The sequence below is a fragment of the Rhinopithecus roxellana genome, chromosome 7 (assembly GCF_007565055.1).
Source record: "Rhinopithecus roxellana isolate Shanxi Qingling chromosome 7, ASM756505v1, whole genome shotgun sequence".
NCBI classification, from domain to species: domain Eukaryota; kingdom Metazoa; phylum Chordata; class Mammalia; order Primates; family Cercopithecidae; genus Rhinopithecus; species Rhinopithecus roxellana.
In genome coordinates, this window is record NC_044555.1 from 10888245 (window position 1) to 10912417 (window position 24173).

The window sequence follows — 24173 nt, forward strand, 5'->3', positions numbered from 1 at the left end:
GACTATAGTATTTCTGTGTTTGAGCATGGGATTAAAGGACATAGATGGGAATATTTGTGGATGGAAAATAGACCAGTCTGGGAGGAGCCCAATACTCCTGAAGGAAGTAGTAGGAAGTAAGAGTGGAAATACAGATTGGAGTCAAATTATGGTAATGTTTGAATGTCAGGGTGAGGGATTTGGACTTGCTTTATAATCAGTGGAGAGCTATTAAGGATTTTGGGTTTATGGGATTAGCCAATCAATGTGATAGTCAAGGAAATTGGTCTAATAGTGGTATGTGGGAAGGGTAAAAGCTAGAGGATCACCCAGGGACTTGTTCAGGTATAAAACTATGAGAGCAACGACAGTGAAAATAGAAAAGGGAGCAATAAAGACCAGAGATTGTCTTCAATTTGGAAAGCACTCCATGGTTTAGGAGGAGGAGGGAGGAGTAAGTTGTCTTGCTCATCTGCATGTCCTTCACAGTTAGTGGTTAGGCACAGAATAGGTCCAAAGTAAGTATTTGTTAAATTGAACTGCATTAATCAGCCTTGCTTCAGAGTTCAATGAAGGCTGGGGAAACCAGCCTTTAAGTACTCTAAGAGGACTTCCAGGACAGCCTTTCAACCTGGCAGGTTCTAGGCATTGTCCATCTTCTTACTTGTCACCCAGGCATCTATATGTGCTAATTGCAGCATTAATGAAGAAAAGGTACACATTAGCCTTCACAGATTGTTGGGCAGGGTTGATAAAGGCTCTCTTGTCTGATATTTCAACCAGGGCAGATAAGCTTATGGGCTGACCTGTGTCAATGCACTCTGACATACATGCAGACAAAGACCTTCCTCTACACAGAACAGGGAAGCTCTCAAGAGCAGAGAACTTAGAGGTTAGACCAGAAAGTCTTATCATTAGGCCCAGGGGATGTTTTGTGGGAACCTGGGATCAGGAGAAAAACAGTTAGGCCTTATGTGCCACTTTGTTCTAGGCTAAGAAACATCTTCCCTCAAATGTCAGCTCTATACAGGGCAGTGATTTCTGTCTTTTTTATTTGCTGTTGTATCCCTAATATCTGGCACATTATCGGCACTTGGCATAGATTTAATGAATGAATGAATCTGTTAGTAGTTCTTTGTGGTGAAAGCAGCATCTTAACCTAAGGAATGGGCTTCTGGGGTTGTTGCAGTAGAGTAGATGAAGATGTCTTCTCCGAAGCTCCTTATGAAGGACCCTGCTACACAGGCCTTTAGTTATAACCAGAAGGGACTTCTCTACCAAATTCTTTATAAGGAATCTGTTTTCACTTGGCTGTAGTTGCCTTCGTCTTTTCTCATTGTTATTTGGAACGACAGTGTCATGGTGTATAGCTTGAACCTAAATGTGGTTCTGTTTCTGCCTTTACATCTGCTCCCCCTTCCTTCATATCCTGTCTTCCTTCCCACTAGAATTGTTCAAAATTTTCATCTTATTCCAGCTATCCAAAAGCCAACATTTGGACCTGACTTTTCTTAAACTCCTAAGAAGAAAATAAATGATTCTTATTTTTAAAGGCCTGCATATGTTACCCTTTCCATAGCAGGACTTAGCTTGCTTTGTGAGAAGCAAGGAAAAGCTAATGGATTATTAAGAGGGTGAGGTTTTCATTGTTATAAGTAGACAGCATCATGTATATGAGATGTTTGTTTCAGTGCCTTAAATCACTTTTTTTTTTTTTTGCCCAGGTTCATTCTTTTGAATAATTATCTCTCATATTGCCTGTTGATTGCATTAAAGGACAGCTGTTAGCATACTGAGGACACAAAGCTGACCTTTTAGAAGCTGGAAAGAGATTTATAATGGAGCACTTGCAGAGGGTGATAGGTTTTGGATAGAGATACATTTTGCAAATTTGGCTGTGTATACAAAATACATAAAAACAGAGTGAGCTCTATTTACTTTGGCCTGTGACAATTTAGTGAGATATATGCTGGTGACATCTCTAAGTTCACTGAGTGGTAATCATGCCCCCTCACCTCCTATGAGAGAAAGAAAGAGGAAAGAATGTACAGAGTTGGGAAGTAACTACCGACCTTCTAGTTCTATCCCAAAGCCTTTTCCTCCCGAATGATTACCCACTAAAAGGCTTTTCTGATGACAGAAATAGGGATGCATCTAAATTGTGTGATCTCAGCTTTTTGAGGCCGGAATGTGGAAAAAGCTGGTGTTTAAGGAAGGAAAATATGGAAAATATGGAGAATTGATTAAACCTGTTGAGACAACTGGCAAGCTCTTTGCTTATTACCCCTGACAAATTTTGTCACTCTGCCAAGTGGGCCCACCCTTCTTTTGCTTCCTGCCCCCTTGGTTTCCCCAATTCCTAGGACTGTGGGGGGTGGTGGGAAGGTCCATCTTCTTGGGCCATCTTCTTGATTTTCCGTCAAAGTCATCTAGAAGATCCAGAGATATCTCACTCGGCCATCCCAAAGGTTTTTTTTTTTTTTTTTTTTTTTTTTTTAGCTTCCCACTGCCTTCATGATTTAGAAAGAACAGTCTCAACTGTTACCAAATTCATCAGTTTCTGATGATTCTAATAATTGTCTGTCCACCTTGGTCCAAGCCCTTTCCTTTTATTTTCCTGTCTTCCTTAGAACCAGGGGCACAAAGGTTCTAGCAGTGTTTAAGAGCACATGTACCCTAGAAGTTAAAGTATAATAAAAAAGAAAAAAAAAAAAAGAGCATAGGTTCTAGAGACAGACAGACTGGCTCCTATCCCAGCTCCTCTGATTCCTGTGTGACTTGGGATAGATTACTTAACTTCTCTGAGCCTCAGTCTCCTCTTCTGTGAAATGGTAGTAGTAGTGGTACCTATCTAGCAGGGCTGAATACAGTATATTGCAGGCTCTTAGCACAGTGAATGGTGTATAGTTGGTGCCAATTAATAGCTATTGCTGGTATATGGTGGGTAAATATTCTCCCATCCCCATCCCAATCTTGAAGAGGTAGAGATCTTTGCATGTCCAAGGCATTTTACAGTCAAATTTTGAGGATTATTTTTATGTCCTATCGCAGAAATCAACACTGAACTTTGTTTTCAAGACACCCATTCTAGTATTTAACTTTGGCCTCTATACTTGCAGGTGCATAAATGCTGTGTTTTGTCAGCAATCCAGCTGTGGCACTCAAGATGTATAGCTTAACCTTTTAAAAAATCCAGTTGTGCTACCTAGATGTGCTCCAGCATGAATGAATGTAGTCCCTCCAATCTATTTACAGATAGGTCACCAGAGACCTAGAGAAGATTAAACCCATGCCCAGGGCAAAAAGTCACCCTAGAGCCAGGTTTGGAATTCTACTTGCAGAGGTGTCTGATTGAAGGTTCCCTGAATACCTGAGAAGTTCAATTTATCATTTTTTTACTTGCCTGGAAACCTCTCAAAGAAGGAAGCTAACTCATTATTTTTCTTTTGCCTGCATCCACAGCTCTGGGTGAACCAGGAGGATGAGGTGGAGGAGGGGCCCAGTGATGTGCAGAATGGACACCTGGACCCCAATTCAGACTGCCTCTGTCTGGGGCGGCCACTACAGAACCGGGACCAGATGCGGGCCAACGTCATCAATGAGATAATGAGCACCGAGCGTCACTACATCAAGCACCTCAAGGATATTTGTGAGGTAACCATGGTGCTTCATGTGGAGGCACTTCGTGAAGAACCAACAACCTGGGCCCCACCTGTGACAGTCCAAAAATGTTGGAAAGGGCACGTAGCCTCCCAGATTCTGTTCAGTGAGGTGAAACTGCTTCCTTAGCGTTTCTCAATCTCTGTTTTTCACATTTTCTCTCTAATATTAATTCATTTATATTCATTGTCTCTCTCCCTTTACCCTTTCTTTGTGTCTTCCTCCTTCTCTCCCCTGCGTCTCTACCTTCATCTTTTTGGTATCTGATCCAGTTACAGCCATCTCATGTAAGGGCTTAACCTCACTCATTAAAGCAAAATGCATCTCCCGCCAAGCTAGTGATTCACACTTTAACATGTACCAGAGTTTCTGGGGGAGCTTGTTAAGCAGCCCTCTCAATCTTGTCCCCCACATCATGAATTATCAGTCTCAGGTAAGGCATGAGCATGTTTAGGTTTAATGAGCATCCCTGCTGATGCTGATGCTGCTGGTCTTAACTGTCTCACTTGGAGAACACTGGTTGTAAGTTTAAGCAGAAAAGAGCTTGGAGACAGGAATCTACAGAAGATGAAGGCTAGATGGATAAACCTGGGCTCCTTCAGTATATCATTCTTTTCCCCAGGAGCTGTCTCTCTACATTCCCTAACCGCATTCCTTCCATCTCTCTGTCCTAAATGAAGGTGAGAGCCTTTACTCTCATACTCTCTTAAGCTTAGTAGATGCAAGTTGGCATTTTTAAAGGGCAGTTTACTGAACAGGAAGGGAAAACCAATGGGAAATGAAAGCAGTGTTTTAAAAGGATTAAACACACACACACACACTCATATCTTTTTTCTTGACTCAGGGAAAATTCTGCATTGAATCTTTTTGTCTCCTTCCTTCCAGAGGAGGGATTAGGTTCTATTTTCTGTCCCCCAGCCTAGGGTCCACTGTGGAGTCAGTAGTACAGCTCCAACATTTTTCGAAGTTCTTATTTCTCTACATCTGTACTGCCCAATGGAACTTCCTGCAATGATGAAAATGTTCCATGTCTGCATTCTCCAATATAGTAGCTATGAGCCAACAATTTGTGGCTTTTGAAGAGTTAAAATGTGGCTGGTATGACTGAGAAATGGAATTTTAAATTATATTTACATTTAATTAGCTTTAATTTAGGTAACCATATATCTGTAATGACAGCCACATTGGACAGTATAGCTCTGGAAGCACCAAGGCCAAGGATTTTGTGCCTGAACTTTCTTTATCTCAACTCATTTTCTCACCCCTTTCAGGAAGATTAGAAGTTATCTTTTCCCACTGCCCCACTCCTTGCCCTGCCATGAGGCAGCAAGATAGAGTAGAAAGAACAAGAGGTCTGGGGACATGAAATGCTGGTTTTTCGTGTTCTAACTTGGTCATTAATTAACCCTGTGGGCTTGAAGATAGCCCTTAACTCCTCTGACATTCAATTTTCTTATTTTTCCAATGGGCTTCATTATAACAATTTCTTAAGTTTGTTGAGGAAATTAAGTAAATAGAATATTGCAATAACATATGTTGTATTTGGAAAAAGGTAATTTTCTTTTTTGCCCCCTTTTTAAATTTATTCACCCATCCATCCAGATGTCCTTCTTTTCTTCCTTCTCCCTTCACATCAATGGCTGGTGCTAAAAAAAATTCTCCCTTGGAATGTGCTACATGGCATTCAAAATCAAACCACTGACATTTCATTCATTCAGCAAACTTTTAGTGGAATTCTGTTCTGTGCCAGGCCTGGACATAACTTCTTGTCTCAAAGTGTTATACTTTAGAGCAGCATCTGTATCACCTGGGAACTTGTTATAAATGCAAAATCTTTGGCTCCAACCCAGACTTACTGAATCAGAGTATGCATTTTAACAAAGTTACTATTTGATGTATAATACATATTAAAGTTTGAGGAGCATTGCTCCAAAATGATACCTATATTACAATGTCATAGCGTTTTTCATAAAATTAAGTACAATCTATTCTTCACTTGGTAGCTGAGGGATTCTGTCAAGATCTAAGTCAGGTCATATCACTCCTCTGCTCAGAACCTTCCAGTGGCTCACCATTTCTACCTGAGTAAAAGCCAAAGTTATTATTGTTTACAAGGGCCTGTGTGGTCAACCCATCCTTGCCTCTATGACTTTCACCTACTGCTCCTTTCTGCTATGCTTTCTTTACTACTCCAGCTATACTGGCCTCTTGCTTTTCCTTCAGCATTACTAACATGCTTCTCCCTTAGAGCCTTTGCACTTGTTTTTCCCTCTGCTTAAAGCATTTCCCTCCCCACCCCACATTTACATGGCTCCCATCCTCAACTCCTTCAAGTCTTTGCTCAGATATCTTCTTGAGACTTCTCTAAGCATTCTATTTAAACCTGTAACCTTGCACTACCTCTGCTCCTTTCCTGCTTTATTTCTGTTACATTTATCTATCTGACATATTATACATTTAACTTATATATTTTGTTTATTGTCTGTCTCCTCTACTGGAATGTACTTTCCATGAAAGGCAGGGGTTTTCATCTATTGATTTACTGATATATTCCCCCACCACAGTGCCTGGTACATACTAGATGCTTGATAAATATTGCTTAAAGTCAAAATTAAATATAATTGCTCATATGTATGTACTGCTTTGATTGGCAAAGTACATTCACATCATATGTCATCTGATCTTCAAAGAGGACAAAAGTTGTTATTGTTATTCCTATTTTCTAGATCAATAGATTGAGTCTCTAAGAAGCAAATTTATTTTCCCAGAGCTCTTAGGTACTAGCCCAGTGGAAGTCCTTAGAAGGCTCTCCCAACTCCCACACATCTTGGCCTCTTCCTATGGGACACAGGCTCAGGACAGCAGTGGAAGTTATTTGTCTTTCCAGAAAGTTGGGGGTGATATGATCCTGCTTTAAGGAGTTTTCCAATCCAGCTAACCCAGTCAAACCTTTTGTTGACAATTTGCTGGTTCCTTATTTTTCAACGATTATTGGTGCTGAAGTTAAGTATTTAAATGGGAGCTATCTCTTTGTCTCACCCTATAATCACAGGCATCAAAAGGGAGGTGGAGAAAGCTGTGTCTAGCTGGATCAGAAGACAGTAGTTTAGCCCAGGATCGTGTAATCTTTAAACCAAAAGCCGTGAGGAGCGAATGATTTATCAGAAAGAATACCAGACTCAGAATTGGGAGTGCTGGGTTCAGGACCTACCTTAGTCACTAACTGACTGGGGAATCTCAGATGAGTCTTTTCCACCCTAGGCCTTGTCCCCCATCTCTAAATTGCATAGGTTGGAGGAGCTCTTTAAGTTCTGTCTGGCTCTTAGTTTTTCTCTAGTTCTGTAAGATGTAGATATGCCCTCACTAGAGAAAAACTGTGATAGTGAGCCAGGCTACTTCTGCATTTTCTGCCTCTTCTTTCTTGGTACCCTTGGAAGCATGTCTTACTCAAGCATGAATGTGTTCATAAACCACTCTTTCTGTAGGTTATGGGAGAGCTCTAAACACTTCCTACTCTTGTACTTGTTGAAGGGGAAAGGGGGAAAATTATATTCAATATTAAAAAAAGTCACACTATTTATTAGAGGACATTCTTTTTCCCTCCTGGGAGCAGAAAGTGCTTTGCAAACATTTAAGTTACAATACCCTTATATTGCAAATGAAGAAGTGGGAAATAAAGTGATTTTTAATTGAAGTCATTCAATGAGGTCAGTAAGAGACATAATCTTTTCAAATGAGTTCTCTGCAGATTACATTCTTCTTTCTAAACCCAGACAGTGGTATAAAATACCTTCAGTTTAGTTCTAGATCAACTTGACCAACAATTGGTGATATTGCCTTTTGTAACCTTAGAACTCAAAGTACAATCAAGGAAACTGAGGCAAGAGTAAGCAGAGCTAAAGATGCTTTATAAAAGCTGTCTTGTCTGTTTTCTCTTGAGGAAGATAATCTCGGCCATCTGATACCTATGAAATACATTCTGTCTTCAAATGCCTCCAGAGAAGCTGGCCTACCTTTCTTCACTCATCTGTATTAGTGATCATACCATTTCACTATCAAGATATTCTTCTTTAGGCATGCTGTAGCTTCAAGTCATTTCCATTTGGTATCTTAAGCCTAGGGTTTTCAAATGTATTAGCCATTTGGGTTTTCCCTTCTGCAGATTGCCTATCTCAATACATCCCAATAGTCTTTACATCTTGGCACATAGAAAATGATAACTCATGTATAAAATAATAATATTTGTATAACATGCTAGGATAAAAATATGAGTCATCTAGTCAGCCTAAAACACCAAGCCCAGGGGCTTCTGCCTGCCATAGGCCCTACCTGTCCATTCCGTCTGGACATTCTTTGCCCTGTTCCTATTCTTTGCCCATTTTCATGGAGTTTCTTATGTTTTTTCTTGCTGATTTGTAAGAGTTCCCTGTATATTCTAGATATGAACTCCTTGTCAGCTTTCCATGTTGCAAGTATCTTCTTCATTCTCTTGTTTTTTAATATCTTTTTTATTTCATTTGAAGAAAGGGTTTCCTATCTCAAAGAGGGGAAGAAGGAAATAAAAGAAAACCACCAATTTGAGCATTCTGCTTCTAACTTACCTTTGATCATCACCAGCATTGGAAGAACTAATTAGCATTTAGTTGACAAATAACTGAGCAGCAACTATATGCCAGGTATTCTGTTAAACTTTGACGATACGGCTGTGAATAACAACTATGGTCATTGTCTCCTAATTTTCTTAAAAAAATCTTCAAGATGGTTGTCAGGTCTCCCATCAGGCCTCAGTTTCCAGGCAAAAAAAAGACATATGAAACCCCTAGAATGTCAGAACTGAAAGGATCCATGGAAATCTTTTTCGATGTCTTCATTTTAGAGACAGAGATACTGAGGTCTAAACTTTTTGTGAGGGCCTTCCCTAAAGAATTTCCTAAACCCCAGGTGATGCAGGGGCTCGTTGGTTCATCCTATTTCCTGGTAGTTTCTAGGATCTTTTCTGGAGATCTTGGGTATTGTTTATATCCCATATCAAGGCATTACTTCTAGATCAATGCACTAGGTCTCAACTCGTACATCAGCTCTGGTGGGTTTAAGAACAAAGTGAAATAGATGGGCAGCTTTCCTTGCTGTTACCATAACAATGCCAGGGCTAATTTATGCCAATTGTGACTGATTTGATAATACCCACATTTATCTTAGCTACTCTGTGGCCTGCCTGCCCACCCATGCCCACTTTACTCCTAGGAGACAGAGTTTAGGCTCTAGGAAACTGCCTCCCTTGAGCCGTAGTACCCTGTTCCCTGTTACCATTCAGATGGGGTCAAAGGGTGTTCAAAGCATACCTGGCAGTAAGAGCCACAGACCCCTTTTGTTCCCCCTGCCCTGTGACAGACCTTCAATGGGCCCCAAGACTTATCTAGGATAAACAAATTTTATTTCTTCCATTATTCTTCATTATGTTGCTTTTCAGGCACCTCCCTACCCTGCTCACTTCCCTCTGGCTGTGTGCTATTTTCTTGGTGTTCCTCTGAAAAGAGGGTGGACTCAGAATTTAATTCTGCTCTCCTGCAGTGGTATGACTACCTTCCAATTACCTCGCCCATTTTTGCCTCTCAATATATTTCTTCTTTTTTCTAACTGAAAATGGTATTAGGCTTTTTGGCAATCACATTTCACTGCCAACTCATCTTAAACTTACATACCTTTAAAAATGAGTGAAGGAGAGGAGACAAGTATTGATTGACCCCCTAAGTCTACCCTCTGTTCACCACTGATGTGGAAAATTTGATAGCCTTCAGGCCAGCCGAAAGAAGGGAATAAAAAAGGCAAGACTCCAGGGAGCTAATCATTTCTCCTGGCCTTTCTTTTTTCCAAAAGCTTGTGTGGTATAGAGGTCGAGGGTGACATTTTGGGGTTATCCAGCTACTCCCATACTCTTATGTCTCATTTCTTATTTTTTGATAAGAGCAGTTTACATCTATTATTTGTAATCTTTAGCAAGTGAGTATCTTAGACACTAGGGCTGCAGGAGATCTTAAGAAGACATTGGGTCTTCCCTCTTCTTTCCTTGATAATATTTCATTCCAGGCAACCTTCTTAAAGCTGCATTTTCTTTTCTTTACACTCTCTGGCAAAGACTTTTATCCCATTTTAGATCATGAAGACAATTAAAAAACAGCATTAGAGAAAGTTTAAAAATAGGAACAAAAATCAGCCAGAATCCATCAACTATAGCAGAATTATTTGCACTTTTGCATAATCTCTTCAAATCTGTCCATATGTATATATATTTACAGAGTTGTAATCACACTGATATACCATTTTATGTTCTACTTGTTAACATTGTATCATAAACAATTTCCATGTTTCTACATGGTCTTCCTAATTATCATTTTAACTGCTATGTAATATTTCATCAAGCTAAATGTACCGGAATATATTTATAATCTATCATTGGCTTTAAAAATAAGAGTTGATAAAACATTCTAGGTTCCTACCATCCTGTGGACATTCTTCCTGATATATCCCCTGCCATAACATACGTAATATAATAGAAAGAAAATGATTTCCTTGAGAGTGGCAATAAATAACATATTTAGGGACTTAGGAAGTTGGACTGAAATCTTCATTAATTCTCTTTTCCTAAGACCACTCTCTTATTTTTATTTCTGTTATATTTATGCTGATGTTGACTTCTAATATCCTTGTTGAATTTTGGCGATTTTATGGTGTTTTGTTTCTCCCCTGAGACTTTTCAAATAGGAGCAGCGGACACAACTATTAAATATTTTCTGAACTGCCTTCTCAGGAGATAAATGAGCTATCTAGGCTGGCCTCTTCTGTCTCCCATTATGGTCACTCATCAGTACCTATTACTTACCCAGAAGTAATATATTGAATGTGCCACTGTTACTGTTTTCCCCCAGCTGTGCTCCTCGGCCTGCCTTAGGGGAAAAATGTGGGAGGAGGGGTAAGGAAGCCTCCACTCCCATTTAATGTTGATATGATATGCTCACTTCTCTCCCTGCTCCATTGTAGCTAAGAAACATCCAGAGATGGTAGGGTGAAAGAGACAAATACACAGGCACACAGGCACAGACCAACTCAGACATACTAGGCTCTGGGAATTACATATTAGGCAGGGAAGGGCCTACAGGGGTTTATTGCCGTTCCTTCTGGTAGTCAATGTAAAGCTTTCTAGGGAGGCAGAATTTGGGGAGCAAACTCTGTAACGGTAGTGGAGCCAAAAGGGTGTTCTGGGAATTTTCTTCCTAATCAAAAATTGCATATGAAAGAATGCAGGAATTTTTCAACTTGTCAGTCAATGAGGGTACAAATCATTAGTTAAACAGATGTCAACATAGGCATAGACTATTAATTTGCCTACTGTTTAAAGACACCTACTAATTAATGGCTAAATTGGAGACTGAGAACAGATATGGGAAGTGAGATTTGTTGTAGGGGTCAGTAAAAGGCATTGAAGCCAGGGATGAGGATCTTCCTGGAGTGTGTCCAGATTACCTCATTGGTAGCTGTGTTAAGGGAGACAAAGTGAGGATAGGGACAGGGCTATATGTGGTAAAGTAGTCCCTGTAAAACTCTTCCTTGGGGTCTCAACCCTTAAGAAAGGTATTAAGATAATTTCACTTAGCTGTTTGATGAAAGCAAATGACCATAATTTATCCTCACCAAGAACATTTTTATGTGCTACTGATTTCTAATGAGGACAGTAACTATCAAGTGAAAACCCATGATAGTAGGTTCCAAATGGAAGATGCAATTTAGATCGGGGCTGTTTTTTCCTGACTTACATTATGCCCTGAGTCTTTATGTTACCCCAATGCTTTCTTACTAGACCAAGAATCTCTTTCATCCTTTTTTTCTCTTTTATCAGTGGTTATCTTTATTAATGTGTTTTATGTGTTTAGGGCACATTTATGTGTTTAGGACATATGTGTTAGGTGTTAGAACACATTAATGTGTTTAGGACACATTTATTTACAAATGTGTCCTAAACACCTGCTCTGTTAGAAACACCATGTCCAGGCACACATAGGCTTGTTGGCTGAGCTCATCTAAATGATCACTCCTGGCTAGCTACCTTCGATAGTTGAGACATTTGCTTTGAGAAATGGTTTGGCAGATATTTGCATGATGTGAATAGTATGAATGCATTTTCTTAAAGTATGTGAAGACATGAATGGCTAAGAAAAGATCGTATGTGTACTTTGATGTACACAACAGGGGAAGTCTAAAATGATAAACAACTATTATTTCTGGTTATTTCCTGACATTAACGTTCATAAGGGAATTTTTTCTTTTTAAAGAAATGGTTTTGTCTTGTCAATTTATGTTCTCTTATGGGAAGTTTTCCTATTCTGGCCTGTGTTCCCAAATTGTTGTCAGTGTTATTAAGACCTTTGGGCTGGTCTTATAAGGAATAGAACTTTAGAGATGTGAATGGATCCAATTAAACCAGTAGCTAATAAGAACTGTGAAAATGTGGTCAACCAGCTTCTTGGAAATCGATATTTGACTTTTGGGGTCTTCTTCATAGAGAATGAAGGGAAAAGCCCTGTACTTTGGAGTCTTTGCACTCTTAAGACCTTTGCTGGCAATCCAGCTTTCCTAATTACTCACTGGGGGAGTGACTTCCTTCTGTAAACCTCAGTTTCCTCATATGAAAAATGAAAATAATTATTCCATGCCTACTTCTTGGGACCAAAATGAGGCTCTTAAGTGCTTAGGAAGTGTAAAGCCTTCTGGAAGTCAGGGACTTCCTCAACCTAGGCTTTTTCTTTGTCTGCAGGGCTATCTGAAGCAGTGCCGGAAGAGAAGGGACATGTTCAGTGACGAGCAACTGAAGGTAATCTTTGGGAACATTGAAGATATCTACAGATTTCAGATGGGCTTTGTGAGAGACCTGGAGAAACAGTATAACAATGATGACCCCCACCTCAGTGAGATAGGACCCTGCTTCCTAGAGCACGTAAGTATCTTATCCATTTGGGGAGGGTTTTGAGAGGTGTTAGGAAACAATGGAAGGAGCGTTTGAACTGTCTGGTTCTGTTCAGCTGCTTTGTCCCTGCAGTGGGGAATGGGTTCCTCTCGGGCCCTTATTTTGACCCCTGGTCTCCAGCCAGGAAACAAGGACTTAGAAAAGTGCTGTGATTTGCCCTATAAATGTTAAGCATGTGTATGACCTGCTGGTTCCATTCCCGAATGTATATTCCAGAGAAACTCTCACAGAAGTCCACAAGGGAGCAATACAAGGCTGTTGTTGATTGCGTGGCAGTGTCATATGTGGTGGAGTACCGTTAGAAGCAACCTAGGATTCTCCTTCTTTACCATTCCCCTCCCCTCTCCCTTTCCTTCTTCGCAGTTACCAGTAGAATTTTTCTTCATCTTCCCTTTTCTGTTTCTGTTAAGTTTCTATGAGACTCAGTATTTTTTGAGGAACTCAAAATATTCACAGTGTGTTATCTCTTTTAATGTATTATTTTTCATTTTAAAGAATTAATTGTTTACCCTTTTATTAGTTCTAGAGTTTCATTTTTATCAGCTTTACTTAGATATAATTTACATACAATAAGATTCATTCATTTTAAGTGATTTTAAGTGTATACTTTAAGGAGTTTTAACAAATGTATATAGTTGTATAACCACCATAATAATCAAAATATAGGACATTTCTATAACTCCATAAAGTCCTCTTATCTTGACACTGCAAACAATCTGTGCCCTTACTCCTGGCTATTGGAAAATATTGATCTCCTTTTTATCTGAAATTTTGCTTTTTCTAGAATGTCATATATGTGAAATCATACAGTATATAATCTTTTGTGTTTAGCTTCTTTCATTTAACATAATGCCTTTGATATCCATCCATGTTGTTGCATGTATCGTTAGTTTATCCTTTTTTATTGCTTAGTAGCACTCCATTGCAAGGGTATACCACCTATTCACCAATTAATGGATATCTGGGTTGTTTCCAGTTTTGAACTCTAATGCATAAAGCTGCTATGAGCATTCTAGGTACAATATTTTTTTGAGAATATATGTTTTCATTTTTCTTGGATAAGGGCTTCCAGGGTTAGGGTTGCTAGGTAGCATGGTAGATTTTTTAACTTATTAGATAATGCCAAACTATTTTCCAAAGTCTCTATACCATTTTTAATTTTCACTACTAATACATAATACATAAGAGTTCCAATTACTCCACATGGTCATCAACACTTGATATTATAATTTTTTTTTTTTTTTTTTTTGGAGATGGAGTCTCGCTTTGTTACCCAGGCACCCAGGCTGGAGTGCAGTGGTGCAATCTTGGCTTGTGGCAACCTCTGCCTCCCAGGTTCAAGCAATTCTCCTGCCTCACTGTCCCAAGTAGCTGGGATTACAGGCATGTGCCCTTATACCCAGCTAATTTTTGTCTTTTTAGTGGAGACAGGGTGTCACCATGTTGGCCAGGCTGGTCTCAAACTCCTTACCTCAAGTGATCTTCCTGCCTTGGCCTCCCAAAATGCTGACTGATTACAAGCGTGAGCCATCGTGCCCAGCCAGTCACTATTTTTTTTTTATTTTATTTTAGCCATTCTAACATGTAGGTGTGTAGTGGTATCTTATTGTAATTTTAATTTGCGTTTCCAATGGATAGTGATGTTGAGCATTTTTTTATGTGTTTATTTGCCATCTGTATAAAAACTGGTGAAGTGTCTGTTCATGTATTTTTCCCATTTTAAGTGTACTGTTTGTTTTCTTATTGTTTTGAGAGTTCTTTTTTATTAAAAATTAATACATAATACTTTCACATATTTATGGGGTACATGTAGTTTTTTGTTTGTTTGTTTTTTTTTTTTTTTTTTTTTTTTTTTTGAGATGGAGTCTCACTCTGTGACCCAGGCTGGAGTGCAGTGGTGCTATCTTGGCTTACTGCAACTTCCACCTCCCGGGTTCTAGCAATTCTCCTGCCTCAGCCTCCCAAGTAGCTGGGATTATAGGCATGTGCCACCATGCCGGCTAATTTTTGCACTTTTTTTTTAGTAGAGATGGTGTTTCACCATATTAGCTAGGCTGGTCTTAAACTCCTGACCTCATGATCCGCCCCCCTTGGCCTCCCAAAGTGCTGGGACTACATGTGGCATTTTGATACATGAATACAATGTATAATGATTCAATTAGGGTAATTGGGATAGCCAGCATCTCAAACATTTATCATTTATTTGTGTTGGGGACATTCCAAATCTTCTAGCTATTTTGAAACAAGCAATTAATTATTGTTAACTATAATTGTTTTTATAATTATAACTATTTTGAAATATATAACTAATTATTGTTAACTGCTCTGATACCAACCACTAGAACTTATTTCTTTTATATAACTGTAGTTTTATACCCATTAACCAACCTCTCTTCATCCTTCTCTCCCCACAACCTTCCTAACTTCTAGTAACTTCTACTACTATACTCTCCACCTCCATGATATCAACTTTTATAGCCCCTACTCACATATGAGTGAAAACATGATATTTGTCTTTCTGTGCCTTGCTTATTTCGATTGACATAATGTCTTCCAGTTCCATCCATGTTGCTGCATATGACAGGATTTTCTTTTTATAGCTCAATGATATTCCATTGTGTATGTATAGCACATGTTCTTTATCTATTGATCCATCAGTGGGCATTTAGGTTGATTCCGTAATTTGACTATTTTGAATAGTGCTGTGATAAACAAAGGAGTGCAAATATCTGTTCTGACATATTGATTTTTCTTCTTTTGGATATGTATAATATATACCCAGCAGTGGGATTGCTGGATCATATGGTACTTCTATGTTTAGTTTTCCATACCGTTTTCCATAATGGCCGTACTAATTTACATTCTGATCAGCAGTGTATGAGAGTTCTCTGTTCTCTGCGTCCTCTTCAGCATTTGTAATTTTTTGTCTTTTTGATAATAAGCATTCTAACTGGGGTGAGATGATATGTCCTTGTGATTTTGATTTGCATTTTCCTGATGATTAATGATGTTGGGCATTTTTCATATACCTATTGGCCATTTGTATGTCTTCTTTTAAGAAATGTCTGTTCAGAGCATTTGCCCACTTTGAAATCAGATTATTTGTGTGTTTTTTTTTTTTTTTTGCTATTGAGTTGTTTGAGTCACTTATATATTTTGGTTGTTAATGTTTTGTCAGATAGATAGTTTGCAGATATTTTCTCTCATTCTGTATGTTGTTGCTTCACTCTGTTGATTGTTTCCTTTGCTGTGCAGAAGCTTTTAGCTTGATATAATCCCATTTGGCTATTTCTGCTTTTGTTATCTGTGCTTTAGAAGTATTACTCAATAGAGTCTTTGTGCATATCAATGACCTGAGGCATTTTTCCAATGTTTTATTCTAGTAGTTATATAGTTTCAAGTCTTAACGTTTAAGTCATTCATCCATTTTGATTTTATTTTTTCATATGGTGAGAGATAGGGGTCTAGTTTTATTATTTTGCATATGGACATCCAATCTGTCCAAGACAATAAATCGAAGAGGCTGTCCTTTCTCCAATATGTGTTCTTGGTGTCTTTATTGAAAATGAATTGGCTGTAAATGCATGGGTATATTTTGGGATGCTGTATTCTGTTCATTTGGTCTATGTGTCTGTTTTTATTTCAGTACCATGCTTTTTTGGTTACTATAGCTTTATAGTATATTTTGAAGTTAGGTAGTGTGATGCCTCCAGCTTTGTTGTTTTTTCTCAGGATTGCTTTGGCTATTCTGGGTCTTTTTGGGTCCATATGAACCTTAGGAATTTTTTTTCCCATTTCTGTGGTGAATGTCATTGGTATTTTGATAGAGATTGGATAGAGATTGCATTTAATCTGTAGATTGCTTTCAGTAGTATATTTTAACAATATTAATTCAATAATATTAATTTCATATTAATTAATTGCATTTAATCTATAGATTGCTTTAGGTAGTACATTTTAACAATATTAATTCTTCCCATCCATCAGTATGGGATATCTTTCCCTTTTTGTGTGTAGTTATCAATTTTTTTCAGCACTGCTTTTTAGTTTTTATTCTAGAGATCTTTCACTTCTGTGGTTAAATTTATTCCTATTTTTGTAGCTATTTTAAATGGGATTGCTTTTTTGGTTTCTTTTTCAGATCATTAATTATTTTCAAACAGAAATGCAACTGCTTCTTGTATGTTGATTTTGTATCCTGCAACTTTACTGAACTTGTTGATCATTTCCAGCATTTCGTATGTGTATGTAGTCTTTAGGTTTTTCTAAATATAAGATTTTATTTCTAAATATAATATTTTCTAAATATAATATCATCTTCTAACAAGGATAATTTGATTTCTTCCTTTTCAATATGGATACCCTTTATTTCATTCTCTTGCCTAAATTGCTTTGGCTAGGACATGAAGTACTATGCTGAACATAAGTGGTAGAAGTGGGCATTCTTGTCTTGGTCTAGATCTTGGGGGAAAGGCTTTTGATTTTTTTCTTGTTCAGTATGATGATAGCTGTGGGTTTGTGATATATGGCTTTTATTATTTTGATGCATGTTCCTTCTGTACCAAGTTTGTTGTCTTTTTATCATGGAGGGATCTTGAATTTTATGAAATGCTTTTTTCAGCATCTGTTGAAGTGATCATATGGGTTTTGTCCTTGATTCTGTTACTGTAATGTATCACATTTATTTATTTGCATATGTTGAACCAAACGTTTGTCCTTGGGATGCGACCCATTTGATCATTGTGAGTGATCTTTTTAATGTGTTGTTTAATTCAGTTTGCTAGTATTTTGAGAATTTTTATATCTATGTTTGCCAGCAATATTGGCCTGTAGTTTTCTTTTATTGATGTGTTTTTGTCTGGTTTGGGTACCAGGGTAATGCTGGCCTCATAGAATGAGTTTGAAGTATTCCTCCTCTTCACTTTTTTGAAATAATTTGCATGGAATTGGTATCAGTTCTTTTTTAAATATTTGGTGGAATTCAGCAGTGAAACTATAAGGTCCTTGGGTTTTCTTTGATGAGACACATTTTATTACTGTTTTGATCTTGTTACTTGTTATTGGTTTGTTCTGGTTTTCTATTTATTCATGGTTCAACCTAGGTTCGTCATATGTATCCAGGAATTTATCCATTTCTTCTAGGTTTTCAATTTGTTTGCCTGTAGTTGTTCATATTCTCTGTAATGATCCTTTGTATTTTTGTGGTATCAGTTATATTCTCCCTTTTCCCCTCTAATTTTATTTATTTGGGTATTCTTTTTTTCTTAGTCTAGCTAAAGGTTTGTTGATTTTGTTTATCTTTTCAAAAAAAAACTTTTCATTTCATTGATCTTTTGTATTTTTCAGCCTTAATTTCATTTATTTCTGCTCTGACCTTTTTTATTTATTTCCTTCTACTAGCTTTGGGTTTGGTTTGTTCTCGCCTTCCTAATTCTTTGAAGTGACTTGCTAGATTATTTATTTGAAGACTTTCTTTTTTTTTGATGAAAGCTTTTATTGCCATAAATTTTCCTCTTTGTACTGATTTTGCTGTATTTCATAGGCTTTGGTATCTTGTGTTTCCATTTTCATTTGTTTTGAGAAATTTCTATTTTTTAAAAGAATTTTGTTATTTACCCACTGGTCATTCAGGAGCAATATATTTAATTCCAGTGTATATGTACAGTTTCTTAAGTTGCTCTTGTTACTGATTTCTAGATTTATTTCATTGTGGTGAGAAAAGACACTTGATATGAATTTGACTTTTTAAAATTTGTTGAGACTTGCTTTGTGGCCTAACATATGGCCTATTTTCACGAATGTTCTATATGCTGGTGAGAAAAATGTGTAGTCTGCAGCAGTTGGATGACATGTTCAGTTATTTTCAGTTATGTACATTCGGTCTATAGTGCAACTGAAATCCAGTATTTCTTTGTTGATATCTTGTCTGGATGATCTGTTCGTTGCTAAAAGTGGGTGTTGAAGTCCCCTATTATTATGGTGTTGTAGTCTATCTCTCCCGTTAAATCTACTAGTATTTGTTGTATATATTTGGGTGTTCCGGTGTTGGGTGCATATGAATTTATAATTGTTATATCCTCTAGCTGAATTGACTCATTTATTATTATATAATGACATTCTTTGTTTCTTCTTATGGTTTTTGACCTGAAGTCTATTTCATATGATATATGTGTAGCCACTGCTGCTCTTTTGTGGTTTCTATTTATATGCAATATCTTTTTCCATCCCTTCACTTTTAGTCTATATGTGTCTTATTCACTAGAAATTCACTTAAAGAAGTAAAATTCTTGTAGGCAGCATATAGTTGGATGCTGTTTTTTTTTTTTTTTTTTTTTAATCCATTCAGCCACTCTCTTTTGATTGGAGAATTTAATCCCATTTACATTCAGTGTTATTTTTGAAAGGTAAGGACTTACTACTGCCATTTTGTTATTATTTTCTGATTGTTTTATAACTCCTCTCTTCCATTATTTTACTACTGTCTTCCTTTGTTGTTCAGTGATTTTTCTCTGGTGGTATGTATTAATTATTTGCTTTTTTTAGTGTACCTTTTACAGGTTTTTGCTTTGTAGTTACTATGGGGCTTAGAACATCTTATTATAAACTGATGACAACTTAACTTTGATCAAAAGAAAAATTAAGAACTAAAATCTCTAAAAATTTAAGTCCATTACTTCCACATTTTAACTTTTTATTGTCTCAATTTACATCTTTTTATATTGCCTATCCCTTAATAAATTGCCTTTTTTTTTTTTTTTTTTTTTCTGAGATGGAGTCTTGCTCTGTGTCCCAGGCTGGAGTGCAGTGGCACGATCTTGGCTCACTGCAACCACTGCCTCCCGAGTTCAAGTGATTCTCCTACCTCAGCCTCCTGAGTAAGCTGAGATTATAGGCACATGCTACCACACCCAGCTAGTTTTTGTATTTTTTAGTACAGATGGAGTTTCATCATGTTGGCCGGGCTGACCTTAATAAATTGTCATTATTTTTGATAGATTTTTTTCAGTCTTCATACTAAAGCTATGAACGGTTTACACACCACAACGCAGTGTTTGTCTGCATAGTTTATTCTGAATTTGTCTACATACGTTTACTAGTTTATTTTATAACTTCAGATGTTTTCTTTTTACATAGTAGTGTTCTTTTGAAGATTGAACAACTGGCTTCAGCAGTTCATGTAAGACAAATCTTCTGCTGATGAATTCCCTCAGCTTCTGTCTGGGAAAGTCTGTATCTCTCCTTCATGTTTTAAGGATGACTCTGCTGGGCACAGTATTTATGGGAAGTTGTTTTGTTTTGTTTTGTTTTGTTTTCGTTCAGTACTTTGAGTATGTTGCGCCCTTCCCTCCCGCCCTGTAGGACTTACCTTTGAGAGTTTGATTATTATATGCCTTAGGGTAATCTTATTTAGATTGAACATGTTTGGTAGTCTTTAACCCTATACGTGGATATTTATATTTTTCTCTAGGTTTGGAAAAGTCTCTGTTATTATTACTTTGAATAAGCTTTCTACCTTTTGTTCTTTCTCAACATCCTCTTTAAAGCCAATGACCCTTTGGCTTGCTCTTTTGAGGCTATCCCCTAGATCTTGTTGGTGTTCTTCATTTATCTCATTATTTTTTCTCTTCTTATTGTGAGTTTTCAAATAGTCTTAGAGCTCACCGATTCTTTCTTCTGCTTGATCAGTTCTATTGTTGAGATCATCCCATGCATTTTTCAGTTTGATTATTGTATTTCTTAGCTTTAGGATTTCTGTTTAATTTTTTTAAATTTCAATTTCATTGTTAAACTTCTGTAATACATTTCTGAATTGCTTTTCTGTGTTATATTGACATTTTCTGAATTCCTGAAAATTGCTATTCTGCATTCTTGATCTGAGAGCTCACACAACATCATCGCATTAGGGTCAGTCACTAGCTCCTTATTTTGTCTATTTGGGAATGTCATGGTTTCCTATTTGCTCTTTCTATGAATATATGTCTGTGCATTTGCATTGACGGATTAGTTCTTTATTCCAGTCTTCACTGTCTGGCTTGGTTTGGTCTTTCAGAAGTATGTCTTTCTAGCGGTTTTGTGCAGAGTGACTGTTTAGCTCCCTTAGGCTGAGATCACTGCCTCCTTTTCAACACTAGATGGCACCTGGAACCCAGATTTGACATAGTCTTTCTCAAGTTCAAAGTGCTACCCATCCTGGATGGGGAGGAATCCCAAAGATATCCCAGCTCTGTGGGAAGCTGGATGGAGGTTTGTTCCCAGAGGACTGATGAAGTGTGCCTCCTGCAACGTGATGCTGTTGAACAGCCTTTCTGATTTGGTGTCTTTTTTGAGTTCAGGTGAAGAGAAGCTGTGGAGTTTCATGTACTGGGTGTTGCTAACCCCATCCCCACCCTTTGGGATTTTTTACTCTGCAGGTGTTCAAGAGGCTTCTTACAGGTTGAGGCAGGAAGAATTTTTCTGAAAAGGGATCTAAGATGGTGGGGAAGCTAGCTGTCCACTTTTACTTTTTCCAGTATAGGAACCTTGATTTTGAGGGTACCTTTCTACACAGTGCCTGGCAGCTTGGAGAAGGAGCTATTTTACGTTTTGCTTGCAGTTTTTCTGTTCTCTGTGGCCTCTGGGATTGTCACAGCTTCAGTCATTGAGTTCTGGAATATTCCTTTTGATAATCTCGGCAGTGGCTAGTTCTTTTTGGTTTTCTGTGGAGGAGAGTAAAGCTACATAACTTATACTGTGCTATTTTGGTGACATTCTGCTATGAGAATTATATATTTTGTTAACAAGTCTTTTGTCAGATAAGTTATTTGCAGACATTATATCCCAGTCTGTGGCTTAGCCTTTCATTTCCTTAACTGTGTCTTTTTAAAATTGTCCGTATTTATAGAGTATGTGAGAAATTTTTAACATATGTATAATGCATAGTGATCAAGTCAGGTTTTTGGGTACAATGCATTTTTTTTTAAATATAGTCATCCTACTCTGCTATTGAACATTGAATGCATTCCTTCTATTTTATATTTGTACCCTTTAACCCACTTATATTCATGTTCTCCCTTCTCACCCACTCACACTTCCCTGTCTCTGTTATTTTTCCACCCTCTACTTCCATGTGTTCCAATTTTTTAGCACCCCCAAATAAATGAGAACATGTGATATTTGTCTTTTTGTGCCTGGCTTATTTCACTTAAGACAATGACCTCTAGTTTCATCTATGTTGATGCAAATGACATAATTTCATTCTTTTTATGGCTGAATACCATTCCATTGTGTAGAAGTACTATATTTTCTTTATCCATTCGTTTGTTGATGGACACTTAGATTGATTCCTTATCTTTGCTATCATGAATGGTGCTGTGGTAAACATGCAAGTGCAAGTATTCCTTCGATATAATGATTTATTTTATGTAAGTCGATACCCAGTAATGGGATTGCTGGATTGAATGGTAATTCTATTTTTAGTTTTAAGAGTATCTTTTGAAAAGCATAAACTTTTAATTTTATTGAAATTCAGTTTATCGCTTTATTTTATTTTATGGGTCATGCTTTTTGTTTCCTACTTTCTTTGCCTATCTCAAAAGCATAACGATTTTCTACTTTTTTAAAAAAAGAAATTATATAGTTTTGTTTTTTACATTTAGGCCTATGATCCCTTTTGTGGTAATTTTTATATGTGGCACAAAGTGCAGATCCAGGTTAATTGGTTTCTGTATGGATATTTGTTAAAAAATACTAATTCCCCTAATGAATTGCCTGGGCACCTTTGTCAAAAATCAATTAAGCGTATATGTGGAGATCTATTTTTAGGTACACTCTTCTGTTCTAGTGATCTATATGACTATTCTTGTAATAGTACCCCGCTTTCTTGATTAATATAGGTTCATAGCAAGTCTTTAAGTCAGATAGCATAACTCCTCCAACATAGTTATTTTTCAAAACAATTTTAGCTATTTTAGGTTATTTGTATTTCTATATAAATTTATGGATAATCTCGCCAAATTTTACCAAAAACAAAGAAAAACCATACCAGTGTTTTGATTGTTACTGCATTAAATATGTGGATCAGTTTTGGAAACATTGATATGATGAGTCTTCAGATCCATGAACATTTAACTGTTTATTTCTATTTTTTTGTGATTTCTCCCAGGATTGTTTTCTAGTTTTCATTCTATGATTTTGACTTTTTAAAATTTGATTGTTTTGGCCGGGCGCGGTGGCTCAAGCCTGTAATCCCAGCACTTTGGGAGGCCGAGACGGGCGGATCACAAGGTCAGGAGATCGAGACCATCCTGGCTAACACGGTGAAACCCCGTCTCTACTAAAAATACAAAAAAAAAAAAAAAAAAAACTAGCCGGGAAGGTGGCGGCGCCTGTAGTCCCAGCTACTCGGGAGGCTGAGGCAGGAGAATGGCGTGAACCCGGGAGGTGGAGCTTGCAGTGAGCTGAGATCTGGCCACTGCACTCCAGCCTGGGTGACAGAGTGAGACTCTGTCTCAAAAAAAAAAAAAAAAAAAAAAAAAAAAAAAATTGATTGTTTTAAAAAATATTTAAAGTATATATTTAAGATGTACAATGTGATATTTCGATATAAATGATGCAGTGATGACTACAGTCAAACAGATTAACATCATCTCACATAGTTACTTTTTTGTGGTAATAGTGTCTAAAATCTACTCTCTTAGCAAATTTCCAGTGTATAATACAATATTGTTGACTCTAATCCCCATGCTGTGCATTAGATCTCTACACTTTTCCTACATAACTACAACTTTGTGCCCTTTGACTTATATCTTCCCATTTTCTCCCACCCCCTCACCTCTGGTCACCACCATCATAATCTGTTTCTGTGTATTCATTTTTTTCCTTTTGATTCCACATGTAAGTGAAATCATGCAGTAGTTTTCTTTCTGTGACTGGATTATTTCATGTAGCATAATGTCTGCTAGGTTCCTCCATGTTGTGATAAATGACATAATCTCCTTCCCTCCTTCCTGTTAAAGTCTGAATAATATTCTGTTCTGTGTCTCTGTATGTATATGTTACATATATATATATATATATATATATATATATATATATATATATATAAAGAAATTAAAAATAGAGGTAATTTATTAAAATAGAGGCAACATATTACATATACATATACACCCCACAGTTTCTTTACCCATTTATCCATTAATGGACACTTTGTTTGCTTCCCCATCTTGGCTGTTGTTATTAATACTGCAGTGAACAAAGGAGTGCAGATATCTTTACAAGGTGGTGAGTGCATTTCCTTTCGGCATATACTCAAAAGAGGGATTACTGGATAATTTGATAATTCTATTTTTAATTTCTTTGGGAACATCTTAAAGGTATTATTTTCCACAGTGGCTGCTGTACCTATATGTATTCCTACTAATAGTGTACAAGGTTCTCCTTTTCTCTAAACCCTTGTCAACACTTGTTATGTCTTATCTTTTTGATAATATCCATCCTAATAGATGCTAGGTTATTTCTCATTGTGGTTTTGATGTGC

The 24173-nt window shown here is 37.2% G+C and overlaps 1 protein-coding gene across 4 annotated transcripts in view; it reads left to right on the top strand.

The window, feature by feature from the left end:
- Positions 1-24173, top strand: part of ARHGEF9 (Cdc42 guanine nucleotide exchange factor 9) — a 130794-nt gene that overhangs the window by 45684 nt on the left and 60937 nt on the right. For all 4 annotated transcript variants that reach the window (XM_010372291.2, XM_030934403.1, XM_010372292.2 and 1 more), the window contains 2 exons: positions 3442-3633; positions 12449-12628. In XM_010372291.2, coding sequence (XP_010370593.1) covers positions 3442-3633; positions 12449-12628 — 372 coding nt within the window. The remainder of the gene's footprint in view (positions 1-3441; positions 3634-12448; positions 12629-24173) is intronic.